The sequence below is a fragment of the Mobula hypostoma genome, chromosome 12 (assembly GCF_963921235.1).
Source record: "Mobula hypostoma chromosome 12, sMobHyp1.1, whole genome shotgun sequence".
Lineage (NCBI taxonomy): Eukaryota > Metazoa > Chordata > Chondrichthyes > Myliobatiformes > Myliobatidae > Mobula > Mobula hypostoma.
Window position 1 is genome coordinate 50,483,500 of NC_086108.1, and position 22,544 is coordinate 50,506,043.

Here is a 22,544-nt window from a genome sequence, read left to right on the forward strand (position 1 = left end):
AAGTAACAAGGCATGAATTCCAGCTTTATCACAATACGTACCAAACTTCCAAGGACATGTTCAAAAATACAGTAGTCACCTGGAAAAAGATTAAGGAAATGATTAATATGGAGCATTGTGCAGCCTAGCAACTGCTTATCAGCACTCATGGGAACAAAGCTTTGATGGGAGCAGGTCTATAAATGGAATCACAAAACACACCAAATTTATAGTTGCTCTAAAATATTCTCCCTTTCATGCTGAAAAGGTGGGGCACAAACCCTGATTGCAAATCCTGGCAGGCAGTTCTGCTACAGAATGCTTCAGCACCAAGCTCAACTGCATTCATAACCAGCATTCACACAAATATACTGTACAATAGTTGAGGCATTGACTAACTTTGGGTATCTGTGGACTGCAGCTAATGAAACTAACTGTAGTACCCTCTATACTAGTTTTTAAATTAATATGGCAGTGGGATGGGAACCCACACAGAAAAGAGGAGGGAAGTGATGCAGAGACCAAAGCTACAGTTATTGAAGAAAAATGTAGTAGAGTGCATAAATGCAAAAATCACATAGGTCACTAGATTCTAAAAGGACAATGAGTATAAGGGCACTTTATCTAAATGGCCGTAGTCTTAGAAACAAGGTTAGTGAACTTGTGGCACAGATCAGTACCAAGGCAAATGATTTAGTGGCCATTACAGAAACCTGGTTGCAAGGTGGAGATGACTGGGAATTAAATATCCAAGGGTATCAGGTAATACGGAAAGATAGGCAGGAAGGCAAAGGAGGTGGGGTGGCGCTCTTAATTAAGGATGAGATCAGGGTGATTGTGAGAGACGATATAAAATCTACGGAGCAGAATGTTGAGTCCATCTGGGTAGAGATTAAGAATAGTAAAGGGGAAAAAAATCACTGGTAGGAGTTGTCTATAGGGCACCTAATAAAACTATTGCAGTGGCAGAGGCGATTAACCAAGAAATAACTGAGGCTTGTAAGAACAGAACGGCAGTTGTCATAGGGGATTTCAACTTCCACGTAGATTGGGTGAATCAGGTTGGTCAAGGAAGTTTGAAGGAGGACTTCATAGAATGCATCTGTGATGGCTTTCCTGAGAGGCATTTTAGTGACCTGACAAGGGAAAATGACACCTTAGATCTAGTCCTGTGCAATGTGACAGGTAAGATTAATGATCTTGTAGTCAGGGATCCTCTTGGAAAGGGTGATCACAGTATGATTGAATTTCGCATACAGATGGAGGATGAAATAGTTAGATCTAAAACTAGTGTATTATGCTTGAACAGGGGAGACTACAACAGGATGAGGGAGGAGTTGGCTAATGTGGATTGGGAACACAGGCTATTTGGTAGGACAGTTGAGGAACAGTGGAATACTTTCAAAGAGATTTTTCCACAGTGCTCAACAAAAGAATATTCCAGTCAAAAGTAAGGACAGTAAGTGTGGGGAGAGCCAACCTTGGATAACTAAAGATATAAAAGATAGTATCAAATTAAAAGTTCATGTGTACAAAGCCGCAAAGGGTAGTGGGAGACTGGAGGATTGGGAAAACTTTAAAAAGCAACAAAGAACAACTAAACAAGAAATAAGGAAAGGGAAGATAGATTATGTAAGTAAATTAGCACAAAATATAAAAACAGGTAGCAAAAGTTTTTATAAACATATAAAGTGGAAGAGGGTGGCTAAAGTCAACGTAGGTCCCTTAAAAGACGATAAGGGGAAATTGATATTGAGTGATAAGGAAATGGCTGAGGCACTGAACGACTATTTTGTGTCAGTCTTCACGGTGGAGGACATGTTTATATGCCAAAGAATGATGTTATAGACGAAATGGGAGGCAAGGACCTCGATAAAATAACTGTCACTAAAGAGATAGTGATGAGCAAACTAGAGGGCCTGAAGGTAGACAAGTCCCCTGGTCCTGATGGGATGCATCCCAAGGTGCTGGAATTGGTGGAGGTTATAGTAGACATGTTGGTAATCATTTACCAAAATTCTCCAGACTCTGGGCAGGTGCCGGCAGATTGAAAAACAGCAAATGTCACGCCACTTTTTAGAAAAGGATGTCGGCAAAAGATGGGCAACTAAAGGCCAGTTAGCTTAACATCTGTAGTCGGGAAAATGCTTGAAGCTGTCATTAAGAAAGAAATAGCGAAACATTTAGAAAGGAGTGATTCCATTAGACAGATGCAGCATGGATTCAGAAAGGGCAGGTCCTGTTTGACAAACTTACTGGAGTTCTTTGAGGACATAATGAGTGCAGTGGATAGAGGGGAACAGGTGAATATTGTATACTTGGATTTCCAGAAGGCGTTCGATAAGGTGCCACACAAGAGACTTATAAATAAGATACGGATGCATGGAGTTGGAGGAAGTGTATTGGCATGGATAGTGGATTGGTTAACCAACAGAGTTGGTATTATTAGGTGTTTCTCTGGTTGGCAGTCAGTGGTGAGTGGCGTGCTACAGAGTCGGTGCTGGGCCCGCAGTTGTTTACCATTTACATTGATGATTTGGAAGAGGGGACTGAGTGTAGCGTAGCAAAATTTGCTGATGACACTAAACTGAGTGGAAAAGCAAATTGTACAGAGGATGTGGAGAGTCTGCAGAGGGATATAGATAGGTTAAGTGAGTGGGCCAAGGTCTGGCAGATGGAATACAATGTTGGTAAATGCGAGATCATCCACTTTGGAAGGAATAATAGAAGAGCAGATTATTATTAAATGGTGAAAGATTGCAGCATGCTGTTGTACAGAGGGACTTGGGAGTACTTGTGCATGAATTGCAAAAATTGGATTGCAGATACAACAGGTTATTAAGAAGGCAAACGGAACGTTGGCCTTCATTGCTAGAGGGGTTGAACCCAAGAGCAGGGAGGTCATGCTGCAACTATGCAGGGTACTGGTGAGGCCGCACCTGGAGTATTGTGTGCAGTTCTGGTCTCCATATTTGAGGAAGGATATACTGGCTTTGGAGGCAGTGCAGAAGAGGTTCACCAGGTTGATTCCAGAGATGAAGGGGTTAACCTATGAGGAGAGATTGAGTTGCCTGGGACTATACTCTCTGGAATTCAGAGAGAGGGGATGAATTCATGAGAGGGGAATCTTATAGAAACATACAAAATTTTGAAAGGGATACCAAAGATAAAAGTAGGAAAGTTGTTTCTATTGGTAGGTGAGACTAGAACTAGGAAGATTCAGGGGAGAAGATTTAGGACGGAGATGAGGAGAAACTGTTTTTCCCAGAGTGGTGAATCTGTGGAATTCTCAGCTCAGGGAAGCAGTTGAGGCTTCTTCACTAAATATATTTAAAATAAAGTTAGATAGATTTTCACATAGTAGGAGAATTAAGGGATATGGGAAAAAGGCAGGTAGATGGAGCTGAGTTTACGGGCAGATCAGCCATGATCTTATTGAATGGCAGGTAAGGCTCAATGGGCCGGATGGCCTCCTCCTGCTCCTATTTCTTATGTTCTTATATCCTACTATGCAGGTTAAAAGCTATACGTTTAGTAGATTAGGTACTGCTGTATACTCCCTATTCTTCTTATCATCATCACACAAGTGTTGGAGTGAGTTTTTTGGTAGATGTTTCATTTACACTGAAATGACTTAGATCACCAGTCTTCTGTTTGACAAAGTACTGTGGATTGAGTTCACAACGATGCATCTACTAAAAGCTGTGAATATTGGAATACTAGCCGGACGCTGCGGATGGAAGTGTGAAGTTTGCAGATAGTTTTGAAGACAGCCCTATCTATGCTTTATAATATTAATTGTCCTCTATGTTAGTACATAAAATACCAAATTAATGTATTGTGGATTTGACTTGCACTCCTAAAGGCTGTGAGTACCAACCCAGACATGTTGGCATCGGGAGGAAAGGATGAAGTCAGAAGGTGTGATGTTTTTTATGTAGCTTTAAAAGGAAGCATTGTCTATAACCTTGTAAATAGTGATTGCCCTTTGTGTTTAGCATATAAATATTGAGCCCACATTGGCCTAGCAGACCTTTCTATCGAAAGCGTCTCTGTCCGTATGACACCTGCTGTACCTTGTTGTGTTGAATAAAGAAGCTGCTTTGTATCTACCAGTAACTCTGTCTCTCCAGTGATTTCATCAACCCAACAACATTTGGTGTCAGGGGTGGGATACTTCGTGACCCGCTGTGTGGCCTGTGTTCCTAGCAGTCTAAGTTGGTGAGTATTTTTCTAAAATAACACTCACACTTGGATCTGTTCGGTCGGTAGTATACGGGAACACGAGGTATCACGAACGTGGAGAGCTGAACTGGTAGATATAAAAGTAGTGTGTGCGTGTACGTGTGTTTTTTTTGTGTGTTAACTTGGTTAACTTGGTGAGATGGAGCCACCTGTTGCGAAAGGTGGTAACCGACGGTACGGTTCGAGACGCCAGAGTAGGGGCGTGTATACTCGTTCAGGGACCGGCATTTCAGTGTATGCGTTTGCAAGTGTGATGCAAAGGGAAACAGCAGGCATCATGAGTTCAGGTACTCAAAAGTGGCAAATTGTGGAATACATACTCTGTGGTTTTAAGTATGTACTATTTAACTGCTACCCATCTTTTATATTTTGCGTAGTGTGGGAATTAGTGTGAGGATATCTCAGGGAGAGGTTTTACCCAGATAGATCTACCAGAATGGCACCTATTGAGGTCAGGCAACACCAGGTTGAGAACTGTGGCGATCCAAGCCAGCCCTTGACCTTGATTACGACCATTTATAAGCCCTTCACCCCCGGGGAGAAACAGAGTATCTTGTCTGAGTTGCCTTCACTTAAAGTCGCCTGTGGGAATTCAGAATTCTGGCATAAGCTCGAGGAAATGGTTTTAATTCACCAGATGCACCTTAAAAATATACACGTATTGGTAAAAGCGAAGTGCCTGAGCAATACGTGGGACAGAATGGCCCAGAGGGTGCGGGATGGTACATGGGTAACTACTGGGAGCGCCAGTAATGAAGACAGATATCGCTCTTTTAAAGGGGAAGTGAGGCAGTGACTGGGGGGAGTCAAGAGTAGCTGGGGAACAATAATGTCAGTGACCCAGAGGGCTGACGAGACAGCCATGGATTATGTAGAATGTAAATATCGAGCACATGAGGAGTATTCAGGATTGGATAATCCAGGGAGGGACGACCCAGTCTTCCTAAAAATGCTGAAGGAAGGCCTGAGTTCAGCCCACCAAGAAGTTTTAGATTTAGGCATAACGGTAGGGTATGAAAACATACCCGGAGAAAACGCTAAGGCAGAAAATGCCGAGAGTGTGGCAGAAGACACTGAGAACGTGTTGGAAAACCATGAATAACCTGCTAAAGTGTGATGACGATGGTACTCTGTAAAGAAGGCTGGTTGCTGAAGGTAGGTGATTAATTTTATAGCATAGTATAGAAATTTATTGGGAAATAGGGAGGAATTTCTGAGTTAAAGCAAAGACGGCAAGTTCCACCACTTCGATGGCATTTCAGACTGCACATGGCATCTGGAAGCAGTCACCCCGAGTCTGAGGAGCTGGGCCCTTTTCAGCAGTCGAGCCAGTGATCAACAGAACAATTCGGAAGGGGGTGCCACCGGGGAGAGGTCCTTGCAGACGTTTACATAGAGGCCACCCCAACCCCTTCCTGTACATTGATGAGAGAGCCTGTGGGCGCTCCTGGAAGGAGAGTTTCAGCGACCAGAGGATAAAGGGCTGAAACAAAGGAATGTGATTAAGATGCAGTCAGCCTGCAGGCACATGAAAGGAGCTGCATTCCTAAAGACTTGGAACAGCCTCTCTGCTTAACATTTGGTAGGTAATGCTAGGATAGATATCGAGGTACATAAAATTGGGGGGGAAATTTCGAGACAGGGCGTTTTTGCTGCCCTATTTGAGCAGATCCTTCGAGGTTGGCCTTTCCTGACACAAATTTAATTTTTATCCAGGAGGGCCAAGAGGAGGGACTGTTGGAGTGGGTTTTTGGGTAGATGATTCGCTAACACTTAAATGACTTTGGCCACCAGTCTTCTGTTTAACAAAGTACTGTGGATTGAGTTCATAACAATGCATTTCCTAAAAGCTGTGAATATTGGAATACTAGTCAGACGCTGCGGATGGAAGTGTGAAGTTTACAGGTAGTTTTGAAGACAGCCCTATCTATACTTTGTAAATATTAATTGTCCTCTATGTTAGCACGTAAAATACCAAATTAATGTATTGTGGATTTGACTTGCACTCCTAAAGGCTGTGAGTACCAACCCAGACATGTTGGCATCGGGAGGAAAGGACGAAGTCAGAAGGTGTGATGTTTTGTACGTAGCTTTAAAAGGAAGCATTGTCTATAACCTTGTAAATAGTGATTGCCCTTTGTGTTTAGCATATAAATATTGAGCCCGCCTTGGGCTAGCAAACCTCTCTACAGAAAGTGTCTTCATCCGTAAGATGCCTGCTGTACCTGGCTGTGTCGAATAAAGAAGCTGCTTTGTATCTGCCAGTGACTCTGTGTCTCCAGTGATATCATCCACCCCACAACAACGGGGCTATGTGAGGTTCTGACACCTGACATGCCTTATAACTTAGGGGTCTCTCACTATGCAAGCGAGCTCTATCTTTGAGATTCTTCCTGGGTTTCTGTTGTTTCCCACTGGAAAGGCCACAGATGAGGTGGTGTTGTCTTTACTGACACAGATTGACACTGTTTTCTCTCTGATCGTGTCTACCCCAACATTTCATGTCAGTGTAAAGGTGGGCTGCAAAACCCTCTGTGACTGAAGTTCAAACACAGCTTCAAAGGAAATTTTTCTTTAAACATAATCCTTGAATTTGTGATCTGTCAGCAGAAACCAAATGCATCCAAAATAAATAGAAGGGGAAAGGCAGGAGGAGCATGTTGGCACAAATTCCAGTTAAACGCATCGCAGCAACATCTGATAACCTGCCTTGGCAAGGGAGTTAAAAATGAAAGTGACACAAAATCCACAGAGGGGCATGAATGGTTGCTATTTCTATGTTTATTATCTGTGTTTATTAAAATCCAAAATAATCAAACTGTTCGCTCTCATTCAATGTATCAAATATTGTCCAAGTTTACTTCTTATAAAAATTGCAATTGTCATTTGCTTCAACAAGACTAGTTACAAAGCATATGAAGATATTTATAGCAACACATGAAAAATGCTTATTAACTGTTCTCCCCAATGCAATTCTACTTCAGTTACATTCCACTGACCAGATTTTAACTCATAATTTGAAAACTAAATGTAATGAGCTCTTTGGACTTGTGCAGGGAGCTGGAGCACATTGGGCTCCAAGGTTTTTAGAGCACCTGAGATGGTTAATTGTTTAGAGTTCCCGGTGTTTTTACTCGAGCGATTTGCTCTTTGTAATGTGGTCTCCTGATGCTTTCTGTTTAAATTTGTCAAATTTAATTTGATGGGCTTAGGGATTCCATGTTACCTGTATTACTTAACTGGACGCCCAATTAGAGTTAATCACAAGGTCCTAGTTTTAAGAATGTTACATCTCGTGGTGTTGCTCAGCTGAGGCTCCAGTGCTCTGTTGGAAATCTTATGAATGAACACTGGTCATCGTCTCTACATTGGAGTCTGTCTTTCCTCTGCATTTAGGTTTCAATACTGTCAGTGCACATCATGACAGAAGGACCCCACCAGGTGATGGACTCAGTGAAGATTAAACAGTGGCATAATGATATCGATTAGCTTTAGATGCGAATGTCATCTCCTAAGTACACCTCCGAACTAACGTTCTGAAATTTTCTTGCAAACGTTCTGAGTTTCACAAATCCATGTTTCTAATCCACATCCATGTTGTGAGCTTCTCTCATCTACCTTCAAGGCTTTCTTCAGGTCATCAACCTTTTCTCTGTCTTTCTCATTTCTGCCACTCCTGTTGCCATGCTGAGGCTTTCCTTTCCAGAATATCAGAGATATCCTCTTTCTTTAAAGGATGGGGCTTCCCTTCCTCCACCATTGATGCTAGCCTCACCCATATCTCCTCCATTTCCTGGACATCTACGCTCAGCCTATCTTCCCTTCACCTTAACAGGGGTAGAAGTCGCTTGTCCTCACCTACCACCCCATGAGCCTCCACATGCAACACATCGTTCTCTGTAACTTGCAACATCTTTAACAAGATCCTACCACCAAACACATCTTTACCTTCCTCCCCACTCTCCGCTTTCTACAGGGAGTGCTCCCTCTGTGATTCTCTTGCCCATTCGTCCCTCCCCAGTTAAATCACCCTCCTGGCACGTATCCCTGCAAGCAACAGATATACGACATCTGGCCATTCACCTTTTCCCTTGCCTCCATTCATTTCTTAAGCTGTTTTCCCAGATGAAGCAACACTTCACCTGCGAATCTGCTGGGCTGGTCTATTGTATCCGGTGCTCCTGATGAGGCCTCCTCTACATTGGTGAAACTCGTTGTACACTGAGGGACTGCACGTGTTAGTCCACGGCCACCTCTTTTGCCACATTCGGGGTAGAGGAGCAATACCTCATATACCATCTTGGTAGCCTCCAACTTGACAGCATGAACATGGATTTCTCCTTCTGGTAATTTTTTCCCTCCTTTTTCCTTCCTCCCCACTCAGGCCTCTTAGCTCTTCTCCTCACCTGCTTATCACCTCCCCTTGGTGCCCCTCCTCCTTCCCTTTCTCCCATGGTCCACTCTCCTCTCCTATCAGATTTCTTTGTCTGCAGCCCTTTACCTTTTACCACCCACCTGCCTTCACTTATCACCTTCTTGCTGTACTCCCCCCCCCCCATTTTTTTATTCTGATGTCTTCCCCTCTTTCCAATCCTTAAGAAGGTTGTTGGCTTAAAATTCAAACTGTTCACTCATTTCCATATATGCTGCTTGACCTGCTGAGTTCCTCCAGCTTTTTGTCTGTGTTGTTAGTATCATTCCCACTATACAAATTGTCTGCATGTATTGAATTCTTTGTGGAGAAGCTGAATGAAGCACACTGCCAGAATGAAACTATATCAGATTGTCATTGTTCATTGCTAAACAATGTGCACCATTTACTTTACATACCACTTCCTTCAGACTTCATTAAGTTCAGGATTCAAAATAAATTTATTCTCAAGTACGTATTACTATTCTCCTGCCTTCTCCCCAGAACATCTGATGCCCTTATTAATCAAAAAATCAATCAACTGCTGCTTTAAATATATCCAATGATGTGGCCTCCACAGCCGTCTGTGGTGATAAATTCCACAGATTCACCACCCTGACGAAAGAAATTCCTCTTCTTCTCTGTTCTAAAGAGACATTCTTCTATTCTGAGGCCGTACCCTCTGGTCTTGTACTCTCAATATTGGAAACATCCTCTGCACATCCATTCTATCTAGGCTTATCAATATTCAGTACATTTCAATGAGATCCCCCTTCATTCTCCTAAACTCCAGCAGGTACTGGCCTGGAAACATCAAACAGTCCTTATACATTAACCATTTCATTCTCAGGTCTTACCTTGGTCTGTCCTCCCAAAGTGAAAAACCTCACTTGTCTGCATTAAATTCCATCTGGCATTTTTTAGCCCATTTTCCCACCTGGTCCAGATCATGCTGCAAGCTTTGATTACCTTCCTCACTGTCTATTATATTCCCAATCTTGTTGTTATCCTCAAATTTGCTGATCCACTTTATCACAATATCATCTAAATGATTAATACATGACAAATAACAAACGACCCAGCAGTGATCCCTGTGGCACACCATTAGTCACAGAGACAACTATCTACTACCACTCTCCGGCTTCTCCCTCCAAGCCAAAGTTGAATTCAATTGACTACTTCATCCTGAACGCCGTCGCCTAACCTTCTAAACCACGCAGGACTTTATCAAAGCCCTTGTTGAAGTTCATGTAGACAATGGACACCATCTTTTCTTCATCAAACTTCTTGGTAACCTTCTTGTAAAACTCCGTAAGACTGGTTAGACTTGATGTACTCTACACAACACCATATTGGCTATACCTAATAATGCTCTGTCTATCCAAATACTTGTGTGTTCCGTTCCTTAGAATACCTTCCAATAATTTACCCATGACCAGCATCAGACTCACCAGCCTAAAATTACCTGGCTTATTCTTAGAGCCATTCTTAAACAACAGAATATTAGCTATCCTCCACAAACAAGATAAAATCTGCAAATGCTGGAAATCTCCACAACACACACAAAATGCTGGAGGAGCTCAGCAAGCCAGGCGTCATCTATGGAAAAAAGTACAGTCGATGTTTCGGGCCGAAACCCTTCGCCAGGACTGGAGAAAAAAAGCTGAGGAGTAGATTTGAAAGGTAAGGGGAGGAGAGGGAGAAACGTCAAGCGACAGGTGAAACTTGGAGGGGGGGGGCGGGATAAAGCAAAGAGCTAGGAAGTTGACTGGTGACACAAAATGCTGGAGGAACTATCCTCCAGTCTTCTGGCACCTCGCCTGTGGCAAGGACATTTTAAATATCTTTGCCAGAACCCCTGCAATTTCTGCAAAAGCCTCCTGCAGGGTCTGAGGGGACAACTTGTCAGGCCCTGCAGATTTATCCATCCTAAACACCCTCAAGACAGCACGCAGATCATGACCTTGGTACTTTTTTGCCTGAGCAACTGAGACTCTGTGCCTGTCTCCTAAGTAAGTACTGATGCAAGAAATTCATTTAAGATCCCCATCCTTCCCCTTCTCTGGAACTTAAAGAACCCTGCTTTTCTTCCCCACTTTTCCCATTCCAATAGTACAGCATCAATCAAAAACATTATGTTTCTCTCTCCACCATTTATGTTGAGTATCTCCAGCATTTTGTTTTTATTTCCGATTTCCAGCACCTCCTGCAGTTTCTTGCTTTTCTATTAGGTTTTATTAATCCAATTTGCTCTGAAACCGCATTACATAAAAGGCCAAAATAATTCTCATTCTTGTCTTCACTGAGATCAATAGCTTCAAACAGAACCTCACGCATATAACCAGGCTGGCATGGAGTAGATGGGCAGAAAGGCCTGATTCTGTGCTGAAATGGTCTATGACTCTCTGTGCCCTTACTGCTTTGATCACGAAGTCTGTGTTTTTATCAAGCTTCAAAACCACTGCAGGCGGCTGCTGCTCATTATAGGATTTGCCAGTCTCTGTTGCTTTTAGCAGTTCAGCCACACTCCACGCTCAAGGAGAGGAGACCATCTACTTTTCCTTTAGTCCACAGGTACATGCAGAGCAGATTCAGGGATTTACTTGCATTGCACGAATACAGAAACTGTCCTTGTGCCTTAGCAAATACCTACCGACAAGTGCCTGATTATAGCCCTGGAGGATCTCCCACAAAAAGAACATAGCTTCACTGGCCTCTGCTCTCCACTAGCCTGTTTAGTTTGATCTAACTTCCCAGGAAAACTCTCCAACATCTTTTGCTGTCAACAACTGCTATGTAATGGGATGAAGGTTATTTACATTTGGTACACCTTTTTAAAAAGGTACCTCCAGAGTTAGATGATGACAACCATGAAAATTTGCATGTATATATGTATATATATCTGTGTGTGTGTGTGTGTGTGTGTGTGTGTGTGTGTGTGTGTGTGTGTGTGTGTGTGTGTGTGTGTTTGTGTGTGTGTGTCTGTGTGTGTTTGTGTGTGTGTGTGTGTGTGTGTGTGTTTGTGTGTGTGTGTCTGTGTGTGTTTGTGTGTTTGTGTGTGTGTCTGTGTGTGTGTGTGTGTGTGTGTGTGTGTGTGTGTGTGTGTGTGTGTGTGTGTGTGTGTGTGTGTGTGTGTGTGTGTGTGTGTGTGTGTCTGTGTGCAAAAAAAGTGAGGCAAGAGTGGCATTGAACCGCTGCAAAAATTACGCAGGAGAGGTAATAATGGGGGACAAAAATGACTGATGAACTTTATTTCGTGCTACTGTTCACTGTGGAAACACCAGCAGTATGCCAGAGGTTTAAGAGTGTCAGAGGGTAGAAATGAGTGCAGCTGCTATTACTACGGAGAAGATGCTTGGGAAACTAAAATGTCAGACGGTAGATAAGTCACCTGAACCAGATGGATCACACCCCACAGTTCTGACAGAGGTAGCTGAAGAGATTGTGGAAGCATTAGTGATGATCTTTGAAGAATCACTAAGTTCTGAAGGACTGGAAAATTGTAAATGTCACTCCATTCTTTAAGAAGGGAGAGAGGCAGAAGAAAGGAAATTATAGGCCAGTTAGCCTGACTTCCGTGGTTGGGGAGATGTTGGAGTCCATTATTAAGGATGAGATTTCAGGGTGCTTGGAGGCACATGATAAGGTAGGCCAAAGTCAGCATTGTTTCTGTAAGAGGAAATCTTACCTGACAAATCTGTTGGAATCCTTTGAGGAAATAACAAGCAAGATAGACAGAGAAGAGTTAGTAGATGTTGTTTACTTGGATTTTCAGAAGGCGTTTGACAAGGTGCTACCCATGAGGCTACTAATTGAAATATGAGCCCATGGTATTACAGGAAAGATACTAGCATGGATAGAAGATTGACTGACTGGCAGGAGACAGTGAGTTGGAATAAAGGTGGCCTTCATTTGTTGGTTGCCAGTGACTCATGATGTTCCACATGGGTCGGTGTTGAGACCATTCCTTTTTGAGTTATATGCCAATGATTTGGATGACAAAATTGATGGCTTTGTGATGAAGTTTTCAGACTATACAAAGGTAGATGGAAATGCAGGTCTTGTCTTGTCTTGTCTCCCTTTCTCTTCACCATTTACACTTCGGACTTCAAATACTACACAGAGTCTTGTCATCTTCAGGAGTTTTCTGATGACTCTGCCATAGCTGGATGCATCAGCAAGGGAGATGAGGCTGAGTACAGGGCTACGATAGGAAACTTTGTCACATGGTGTGAGAGAATTATCTGCAGCTTAATGTGAAAAAGACTAAGGAGCTGGTGGTAGACCTGAGGAGGGCTAAGGCACCAGTGACCCCTGTTTCCATCCAGGGGGTTAGTGTGGACATGGTGGAGGATTACAAATACCTGGGGATACGAATTGACAATAAACTGGACTGGTCAAAGAACACTGAGGCTGTCTACAAGAAGGGTCAAAGCCGTCCCTATTTCCTGAGGAGACTGAGGTCCTTTAACATCTGTCAGACAATGCTGAGGATGTTCTACGAGTCTGTGGTGGCCAGTGCGATCATGTTTGCTGTTGTGTGCTGGGGCAGCAGGCTGAGGGTAGCAGACACCAATAGAATCAACAACCTCATTGGTAAGGCCAGTAATGTTGTGGGGATGGAACTGGACTCTCTGACGGTGGTGTCTGAAAAGAGGATGCTGTCGAAGTTGCATGCCATCTTGGACAATGTCTCCCATCCACTACATAATGGACTGGTTGGGCACAGAAGTACATTCAGCCAGAGACTCATTCCACCGAGATGCAACACAGAGAGTCACAGGAAGTCATTCCTGCCTGTGGCCATCAAACTTTACAACTCCTCCCTTGGAGGGTCAGACACCCTGAGCCAATAGGCTGGTTCTGGACTTATTTCCTGGCATAATTTACATATTATTATTTAATTATTTTTGGTTTTATCACTATTTAATTATTTAAGGTGCAACTGTAACAAAAACCAATTTCCGTTGGGATCAATAAAGTATGATTATGACTATGACTAGGTAGTGTTGAGGAAGCAGGGAATCTTCAGAAGTACTTAGACAAATTGGGAGAATGGGGAAAGAAAGGGCAGAAGGAATATAGTGTAGGGAAGTATATGGTCATACACATTGGTAGAAGGAATTAAGGTGTGGAAATAGGAAGGAAATTCAAAAATCTGAGGTGTAAAGGGACTTGGGAATCCTAGAGGTTAACTTGCAGACTGAGTTGGTATTAAAAAAGGCAAGTGCAGTGTGAACATTCATTTTGAGAGGACTAGAATACTAAAGAAAGGACATGATGCTGAGGCATTGGTCAGACCTAAGTTGAGTATTGTGAGACGTTTTGGGCCCCTTATCTCAGAAACGATGTGCTGGCATTGGAGAGGATCCAGAGGAGGTTCATGAGAATGATTCTGGGAAAGAAAGGAGCAATTGATGGTCCTGGGTCTGTACTTGCTGGAATTTAGAAGAATGAGGGGTAATCTGATCGAAACCTATCAAATAGATAGAGTGGATGTGGAAAGTAAGTTTTCTATAGTGGGTGCCTCTAGGACCAGAAGGCACAGCCTCAGAATAAAGGAACATCCATTTAGAACAGAGATGAGGAGGAATTTCTTTAGCAGAGGGTAGTAGGATTCTTTCCTATGGGCAGTTGTGGAGGCTGGTCATGGCGTATATTTGAAGCAGAGGTTGATAGGTTGTTGATTAGTCAGGGCATCAAAGGTTACAGGGAGAAGGCAGGAAAATGAAGTTGACAGGAGTAATAAATCAGCCATAATGGCAGCCTAGACTCAATAGGCCAAGTGGCCTAATTCCACTCCTATATCTTGTGGTCTATTGCCATGTTCATAAACACTGCAAGCATGACCCAAAAATGGCACAAAGCAATTTCTAAGCCACACTCTTGATCTGCTTTCTTTGGTTTGTATCTCACAATTTCTTCCTACCTTAGAATTTTGTGACAAACAGCAATCTTGTGAAATTAACCAACTAACCAAGAAATGAACCTAGAATTGGCTTACCCTCTAACCTACACAACCGTGCAGTTAAGTGTTAAACAGAAGGCTGGAAGATTACATGAATCAAGTATGGAGATAGTCTCTGGAAATGTATCCTTGTGACTGATAAATATTTATTACAAAGCCTAAATTATATGGCAAATTGCAGTTTGTCATCAATTAGTATAAATACCATAGAATCTGAAGAAAAGTGGAATAGTTGGTTAAGTTGCTGGAGTAGCAGCTGGAATCTTAGACTAGTAATCAGAAGAAAATTTCAAATCCTACTATAGTAACTGAACCTCAAGTGAAATCTGATCTTTTATAAAAAGACAGTCCTAGTTGTACAACCTACAAAACAAATGGATTGTTATACAAATCCAACTGGTTCACAAACTTGCTTCAGGGAGAAAATCTGTCATTCTTAACCAGTCTGGCCTGCATGCACATCCAGACCATGAGTGTGGTTGAACTGTAACTGCTACCTCCAGGGACTATGAAGGATGGATGTTAAAATGTCAGTTATGTCCATATCTCTTAAGTAACATCCCTTCTGGCTTCTTTAGCCCCCTTCATGTCTTGCTGTAACTTGCTATTTGACAAACTCCAAGATAGGACACTGCAATCACTTGCTGGCAACATTTTCACTAGAGGCAAAGCAATTTTAATCTAGATGACCAACTTTCTTTCTTCTTGATTGTGCAGATTTGTTCTGAGGGGTACTCTGCTTTCAGAGTGTGTGTCATAAAGGATGCTGATTAGGTTGCAACAGCAATGACATTTATATCAAGCAACACACATAAAAATTGCTGGTGAACGCAGCAGGCCAGGCAACATCTATAGGAAGAGGTACAGTCGACATTTCGGGCCGAGAGCCTTCATTTATATGGTGTCTTTCAATGTAACAATGCCGTAGAAGTGCTATTTAATTGTTTACTGGGTGACATGGAGATTTTAGAACAGTGCTAAATAGCCCACTAACAATGCACCATGAAAGTCTGTGATGTGTACTTTAACAGAATTTGTTTGAAATGTTGTAGGATCAAAATTACTTGATTTTTTAAATTTACCAAAATTATCTAGTTCAGAGAAATTGCATTATTGTTCCCCTAAAGCATACAGCAGCTTAATACAAGGAGGAAAACAGTAAAAAAAATAGAAGCAGCTTAATTTATTTTTAACTAAAAGACCCAAAGTCTGCATTATAAATTTTAGCTTTGAATTTCCAACCCCTTTAGATTAATCCACCTTTTGGCCCACATTTTAATCAAAGCTAGTCAACTGAAAGGTGATGAAGTGTTAACTTGATAAATCATTCCCTTATGGAAACAGGAAAATAAGATGGCCCAATAAAAACATTCAAGATACTTCAAAAAATGATACAACATACATCAAAGTTGCTGGGGAACGCAGCAGGCCAAGCAGCATCTATAGGAAGAGGTGCAGTCGACGTTTCAGGCCGAGACCCTTCCAGCAACTTTGATGTATGTTGCTTGAATTTCCAGCATCTGCGGAATTCCTGTTGTTTGCGTCAAAAAATGATACAACTGCTTTGGATAGATGGCTTTAAACTAGAGAAAAAGAATTCAAATTTACAAAGCTAGGAAAAATAAGGAAATTCATAGCTGGGATTACTGTCCAAGATGAGACGTGTGATAAATTTGGCGGAGAAGGACACTGAGACAGCCAGTTTGAAGATGGAAGGGATGGTGTATTTCTGGAGAAGGGCTTAAGTGAGTTGTGATATGAAGAGGAGATGGCTATCAGAGTTCGTCCAAGATTAAGAGAGGCACTTGTATGGCATGTTATACTTCTATAATTTTACATTTGGTTTTAAAATTTTACTTACATTATTGAAGACAAAGGAAAATTCCTTTTTTCCTCCCACTTTAATATTCTCTCCAATATTAAAAGAGGTAGTGCCCAAGGTTTCATCCATCACATAATTTGCATCCATTAAAGTAATCTGAAAAAGTAGACATTAAATCTTTCATGCACAAATATCTAAAGTAGTACAAGCAAGCTACACATTAAGGTAACAACGCAGCTTTTTCTCCACACTGAACTGAATACTTATTCAAGCATAAAATCCTTCTACACAATGGGAGACAGAGGCATTGGGTCAGGTGGTTGCTGGAGTAACAGTTATTATATTAAGAAGTGACTTCAGTCACAATTTATATCTCAATGTTAGGATCACAGCACAAGAAGCTTCATTCTGGGGTAAACTGATACACAACCTCCTGCATGAAGATGGCCACATCATCACTGGAACAAGATTTAAAACGGTGCCTTTCATTTGGGCAAGGAAGGGAGAAAGAGCTGCTGCCATTAGAATTAGGATTCCAATATGTGAGGAAGGGAACAATGATCTTACATGCATTCTCATAGCAAATATTCCCGAACAACATGTCATCAGGATAATGTTCAAGTAAGGACAGCAAAGCTAAAGCAATCTTTCAAGATTTTGGAGTGAGCTGTTTTTCCACAATAAATGCATACCTTCGTGCCTACCTTCATTACACTTAATTACATAGAATTGAACTGAATATCCAATAACTATTTTCAGAAAGAGGATACTCTACCTCCATAATATTCTTCTCGTTTGGGTCAAGAAGAAATTCAAATGTCTCATTCCACTCAGGGTTGACAACATTGTTGAGATATCTGCTCCGTTTTCGACCCTCTGGCGCCGAGGGGATGAACAGTTCCACATAAGGGTCGGGAGTGTCAACTGAGTAGTCAGAACAGGAAAAAAAAAATCACGGCTCAAAGATGCTTACTTGCAATGGGATTTACCCCCGAAGCTTAGTTCTTTTATTCTACTGTATAAATGAGGTTTGTAAATTGAAATTTCAGTTAAAAATAATGTTTTCTATAGATTAGATTAGACTTTATTGTCATTGTGCCGAGTACAGATACAAAGCCAATGAAATGCAGTTAGCATCTGACCAGAAATGCAAAGAATAGTGTTATTTACAAAATAACTGTGAATAAAAAGTAAGTGCTACAGCACACAAATATGTAAGTACTGAGACAGTACAATATGGGTGCAATAGTGCTTAGCGCAGTGATGTGAGGTTCAGCAGGGTCACAGCCTCAGGAAAGAAGCTCTTCCTGTGCCTGCTGGTGTGGGAGTGGAGGCTCCTGTAGCGCCTACTGGATGGGAGGAGAGTATAAAGTCCATGGTTGGGGTGAGATGCATCCCTGATAATGCTTTTTGCCCTGCCCAGGCAGCATTTATGGTGGATGTTCTCAATGGTGGGCAATTGGGTGCTGATAATCCGCTGGGCAGTTTTCACCACACTGGAGTGCTTTGCGGTCCGATGCAGGACAATTGCCATACCACACTGAGATGCAGTTGGTGAGTATGCTCTCAATGGTACAGCGGTAAAAGTCCGTCAGTATCCTGGGACAGAGGTGAGCTTTCCTGATGCTCCACAGGAAATAAAGACGCTGTTGCACTTTTTTGATCAGGATGGAGGAGTTCAGGGACCAGGTGAGATCCTCGGAAATGTGGACACCATGGAATTTGAAGCTTGATACACACTCTACTACAGCTCCGTTGATGTAGATGGGGATGTGAGTGTGGCTCCTAGCATGCCTGAAGTTCACAATGATCTCCTTGGTCTATGACGTACATACTTTTACTCTTGTATTTAGCCTCAGCCTAACAAATCTTGATGCCAACGGATATCGTTATTCTGCTTTTATGGAAACGGCATGATCATTAGTTTGTGGGATATTAAATCTGAGGTTTGGAATTTTCTTTTAACACCTACTGTAATAAGACTGAAAAGACCTTGTCAGTCACTCTGTATAAAAAGGAGAGGTCACTAGGAAAACATACCTGGCATATTGAACAGAGGTTTGAACCTCGGCTGAAGGTGCCAGCAAAATGGATGACTTCATATCAATCTGTATTGTATCACACCTACCAGATATTGGCATATTCACTCCCATCTAAACTGCCTCAGAAACTCGCTGTATTCTCGTGACAACTTGCATTCCCACTCATTTTTGTAATGTTTCTAAGGTTACATTTGGTTCCTTCAGTCATTTCATTAACATATATTGTGAGTAGCATGAGGAAAAGCATTTAAAAAAGAAAATTCTGTGTTTGTGGATTGATGGATGTTGGTTCAATAATATAATCCACACTGTTGCCAAAGGAATTACAAACTAGCCTTAGAATAGAGAGTTAAAAACTACAATTAACACTGCCATAGTGTGTATTAACTGGCACCAATAATTATGCATCTTGTTAAAAATAGAAACTAATGGTGTCTGAGAAATCTTTATTTTCTTTATTTTGTGGAATGCTTGAAACAGTTTTGCAGTCTGGAAGTGTCAAGTAAATGGAAGACAATTCTGTATCACATAGCTATAAAACAACAAACGTAGCTTGAGAAACATTCCTAAAATATATTGGGTTAACACATTCACCGAGTTTAACACTGATCCTTCGACTGCCCTATTTGGTATTGTTGGAGGGAAAGATATCATCTTGAAGACATCAGATTTGCACATTCTGGCTTTTATCTCTCTTATGGCTAGGAGGGTGCTTTTGTTTAAATGGAAGGATGCTGTTCCACCTAACCATGCTCAGTGGTTATGGGATGTTATGGCATGCCTAAATTTAGAAAAGATTCATTGTTCAATTTCTGAATCTAACCAAGATTTTTGAAATTTGTGGGTGCCGTTTTAAAATTATTTTCATAATCTTTGACTTCTAGTTAAAGTACAGAAGTTGGTTAATAGCATAGTTTATTATCTGATGAGGTTTTTTTTTTCTTTTTTTTCCCCGAACAGCTTCGACTTTGGTGTAGATCTTTTTATAAATAAAATTGTTTATATTCTAATATACAAAATAATCTAATCTATATGAATATAGAGTAAGGAGTTCATTAATGTGATTCAATATACTGTATCTGGTATTATTATATTTTTTCTTTTGTTTTATAATATGTATTCTCTTGGACTCTGTATTCTTCTATATAGAAATCAATAAAAATATTGAAAAAGAAAGAAGAACACGGGTTTGGCTTTTGAGCCTTAATGTAATTGACCACCCCGCTGTTTTTGCACAGGAAACACTGGCACATCTTGAGTGAAGGACCATTTTTCCTGAACCCAAATCAACATGGCACTATTTGTTAATTTAGCTAGGCTGTTATTGTGGGATGTTTTCTGCAAATTTATACTAATGGCACATTTAACAGAAATCACTTTCCACAAGGAAATCTTAAATTCATTTAAGGATAACTTTAAAAACTAAAAAAGAAGCCATCAAAAGACTTAAACCTTACATTCAACCAAGAAAGCTGAGGGAGGTAACTGCAGGTGAAGCCAGTGAAGCAACAATCTGCTGCAAGAACTCAACACATTGATGAAAAACTGAGGAAGTATAGAGATTGACAAAACCCTGCAATAGGACTGAAAGTGAGGGAGGCCAGGTAGCCAATATAACAAGGGGAGTGGTGAGAGCAGAATCTGAGGTGATTGGTGGACTGAGGAAGGGTGTAGGACAGCCTGCAGGGGAGTCCAGTGAGGGGAAGTGAACAGGGAGTGGAGTAGCAGGTGAATAAGGAATAGGGGATTAAAAGAGCAGGGTGGCAAGGTGGCAGGGGGGGGGAAACTCGAGAGAGCTGGGCGGTGCAAGCTGGGCAGTGAGGTGGGGGGGCCGAGAGAGGGAGGCAAGGAGGGGGTGCATGAGAGCCAGGAGCGGGAGGGGTGTGAGAGGCGGAGGGGGGCGTGAGAACTGGGAGGCAAGGGGGTTAGGGAGGAGAAGTAGGAGTGTAGGTGATGGGGAGAGCACAAAAAAGAGTGAGAGCATGCGAGGGAGGGGCCGAGCACATGCCAGGGGCGGGGGAGGGAGAAAAGGAACAAGAGAGAACAAAGGATCATGTAAAAGTTGTAACATACAGGTCAGATCTATTGAAGAGAACCAAAATAAAGAGGAGCATGTTATAAATGCCTTGTACAGCAGGAAGTGTCTGGGCTCTGGGTATGGAGAAAAATTGAGATAGTGTTACAAATAAATAACCAACAGCAGAACCGGTAATTCTGAGACAAACAAACAATACATACTGACTAAGAGTTTTGACTTTGATATGAAAGACTTGAATACATTCAAAGCAAAGACCTTCAGTCGTTTGAAATACTACACAGTGAAAGGGAATGGGGAGAGAACAAAAAAAAGTAATGTGGATACCAAGACTGGGTCAGGCATGACTTTATTAAATGGCCAACCTAGTTTGAAGAGCCAATTAGCTTTTCCTGCCTCTGTTTATTATGTATTCACAGCTGAAGTTTCACCATGCTTAGCCAAGATTTTGCATATGCTTTAAATTTTCATGCAAATTAATTTGAATAAACACGAAGAAATTAGAAAAAGAAGAGCAACTGTTTTGTGCGTTAGGATTTGCCCGTGACAAATCAATAAACTAATTTTTCAATTCCAGGGTTGCTTTTGATGTGAGAAAAGGTCATTGTTAGTTCGTGAACAACAAGTAAAGATCAGAGCCTGGCAAAATCATAATTGTCTACTGCTGTATAAACATGGGCTTCTAGTGCTGTTATGTCTTAAAATATGCAAATGATTTATGGGAAACAGTCTCCACGCCCCACTACCTTCACAGCCGTCAGTCAATTTCCAAACACATTAAACCGGAAGTTTAGAGATTGCACATCTATTTTCAATCAGCTCCAAGGTTCTTTGAATACTACAGCAACTCAGCCCACTCTCCACCCACCCAATGATCCTGGTCATTGCAGAACCCAGAACTGGATGTCAACTAGCCAAAAGAGAATATGAAGGCCTCATGTACGGATTGACTGAGCTGCAATTCACGGGGTTGGGAAGAGTCAGGTTGGACTACAATAAGATATGAGATATTTTGAAAATTACAGAAATATTCCCTCTGCACTCATCTCTCAATCCTCACGGCAGGAACTAGTCTTGATAGAAACAATGGGAATTTGTTGTTCATTGGTTTTAGTGAAAAAGATCAGAAAATGTTTAACAAAATACTAAGATTGCACAGATTGAAAGATCATTAAAATATTACTCTTTGATAAGGTATACATCCACTTAACAGTGGAACCATTAGCCTCTCAGAGATTCCACCGGAAATAGGCAGAATGAATTCTCAGTCTGACAAAGACAGACAAGCTTTGAATATATATGGTCCTCACATTCAGAGACATTGTCATTCCCGCTCTGGGATATACAGTCTCTTCAGTGGTCTTCCAAGATCACAAGGTATCCACAAGGCTTTCAAAGTATTGAGATGATCCAGTTTTTTTTTAAACAGTGAAAACATGCACCAGAGAGTGTTCAGTAAGTGAAGTGAACCGCCAGTTGAAGTGGCTGAGGCACATACATTAACAACATTTAAAAAGACACTTAAACAAGTACACGGCTGGGATAAGTTTGGTGGAATATGGGTAAAATGGCAATTTAACTTGGTTTGAGCCAGATGGGCCGAAAAGCCATTTTCTGCGCTAAATCACTCTGCTCAGCACATTAGCTGCTGGCAATCTGCAGGAATTCCAGATCATTTAAATTCTCTGACCCACAACATCCTCAGGCATTTATGAGGTAGGGAATGCTGGGGCGGGGGAGAGCCATGTACTTTAAGTGCAAACAAGTGGGGATTTTATTGAAAAAGGTTGAGAAACACAGCCCTAATCATCACGTTCTACTAACCATGGACAAGGGACAGGAACAATGTGTGCTCACCACCCACTTTAAGCACTATCATTAGCTTTCTCTGGTTTGAAAAGTATCATTATGTTACATACAAAGCATCCTTTTTAAAAGTTTCAAAACTTTTAGACCACTAAGTTTTTTGTCTATCCTGGGTATTCATGAACAGTTCATTGCCATGTAGAATAGAATTGAACTTTATTGTCATTGCCCAAGAC

At 41.6% G+C, this 22,544-nt stretch overlaps 1 protein-coding gene across 2 annotated transcripts in view; it reads right to left on the reverse strand.

The window, feature by feature from the left end:
- LOC134354795 (cytosolic phospholipase A2-like) overlaps window positions 1–22,544 on the reverse strand; it is a 176,351-nt gene that overhangs the window by 88,286 nt on the left and 65,521 nt on the right. For both annotated transcript variants that reach the window (XM_063064061.1, XM_063064062.1), the window contains exons 4-6: window positions 17,201–17,349; window positions 16,465–16,581; window positions 42–79 (exon numbers count right to left, since the gene is read on the reverse strand). In XM_063064061.1, the coding sequence (XP_062920131.1) occupies window positions 42–79; window positions 16,465–16,581; window positions 17,201–17,349 (304 nt within the window). The remainder of the gene's footprint in view (window positions 1–41; window positions 80–16,464; window positions 16,582–17,200; window positions 17,350–22,544) is intronic.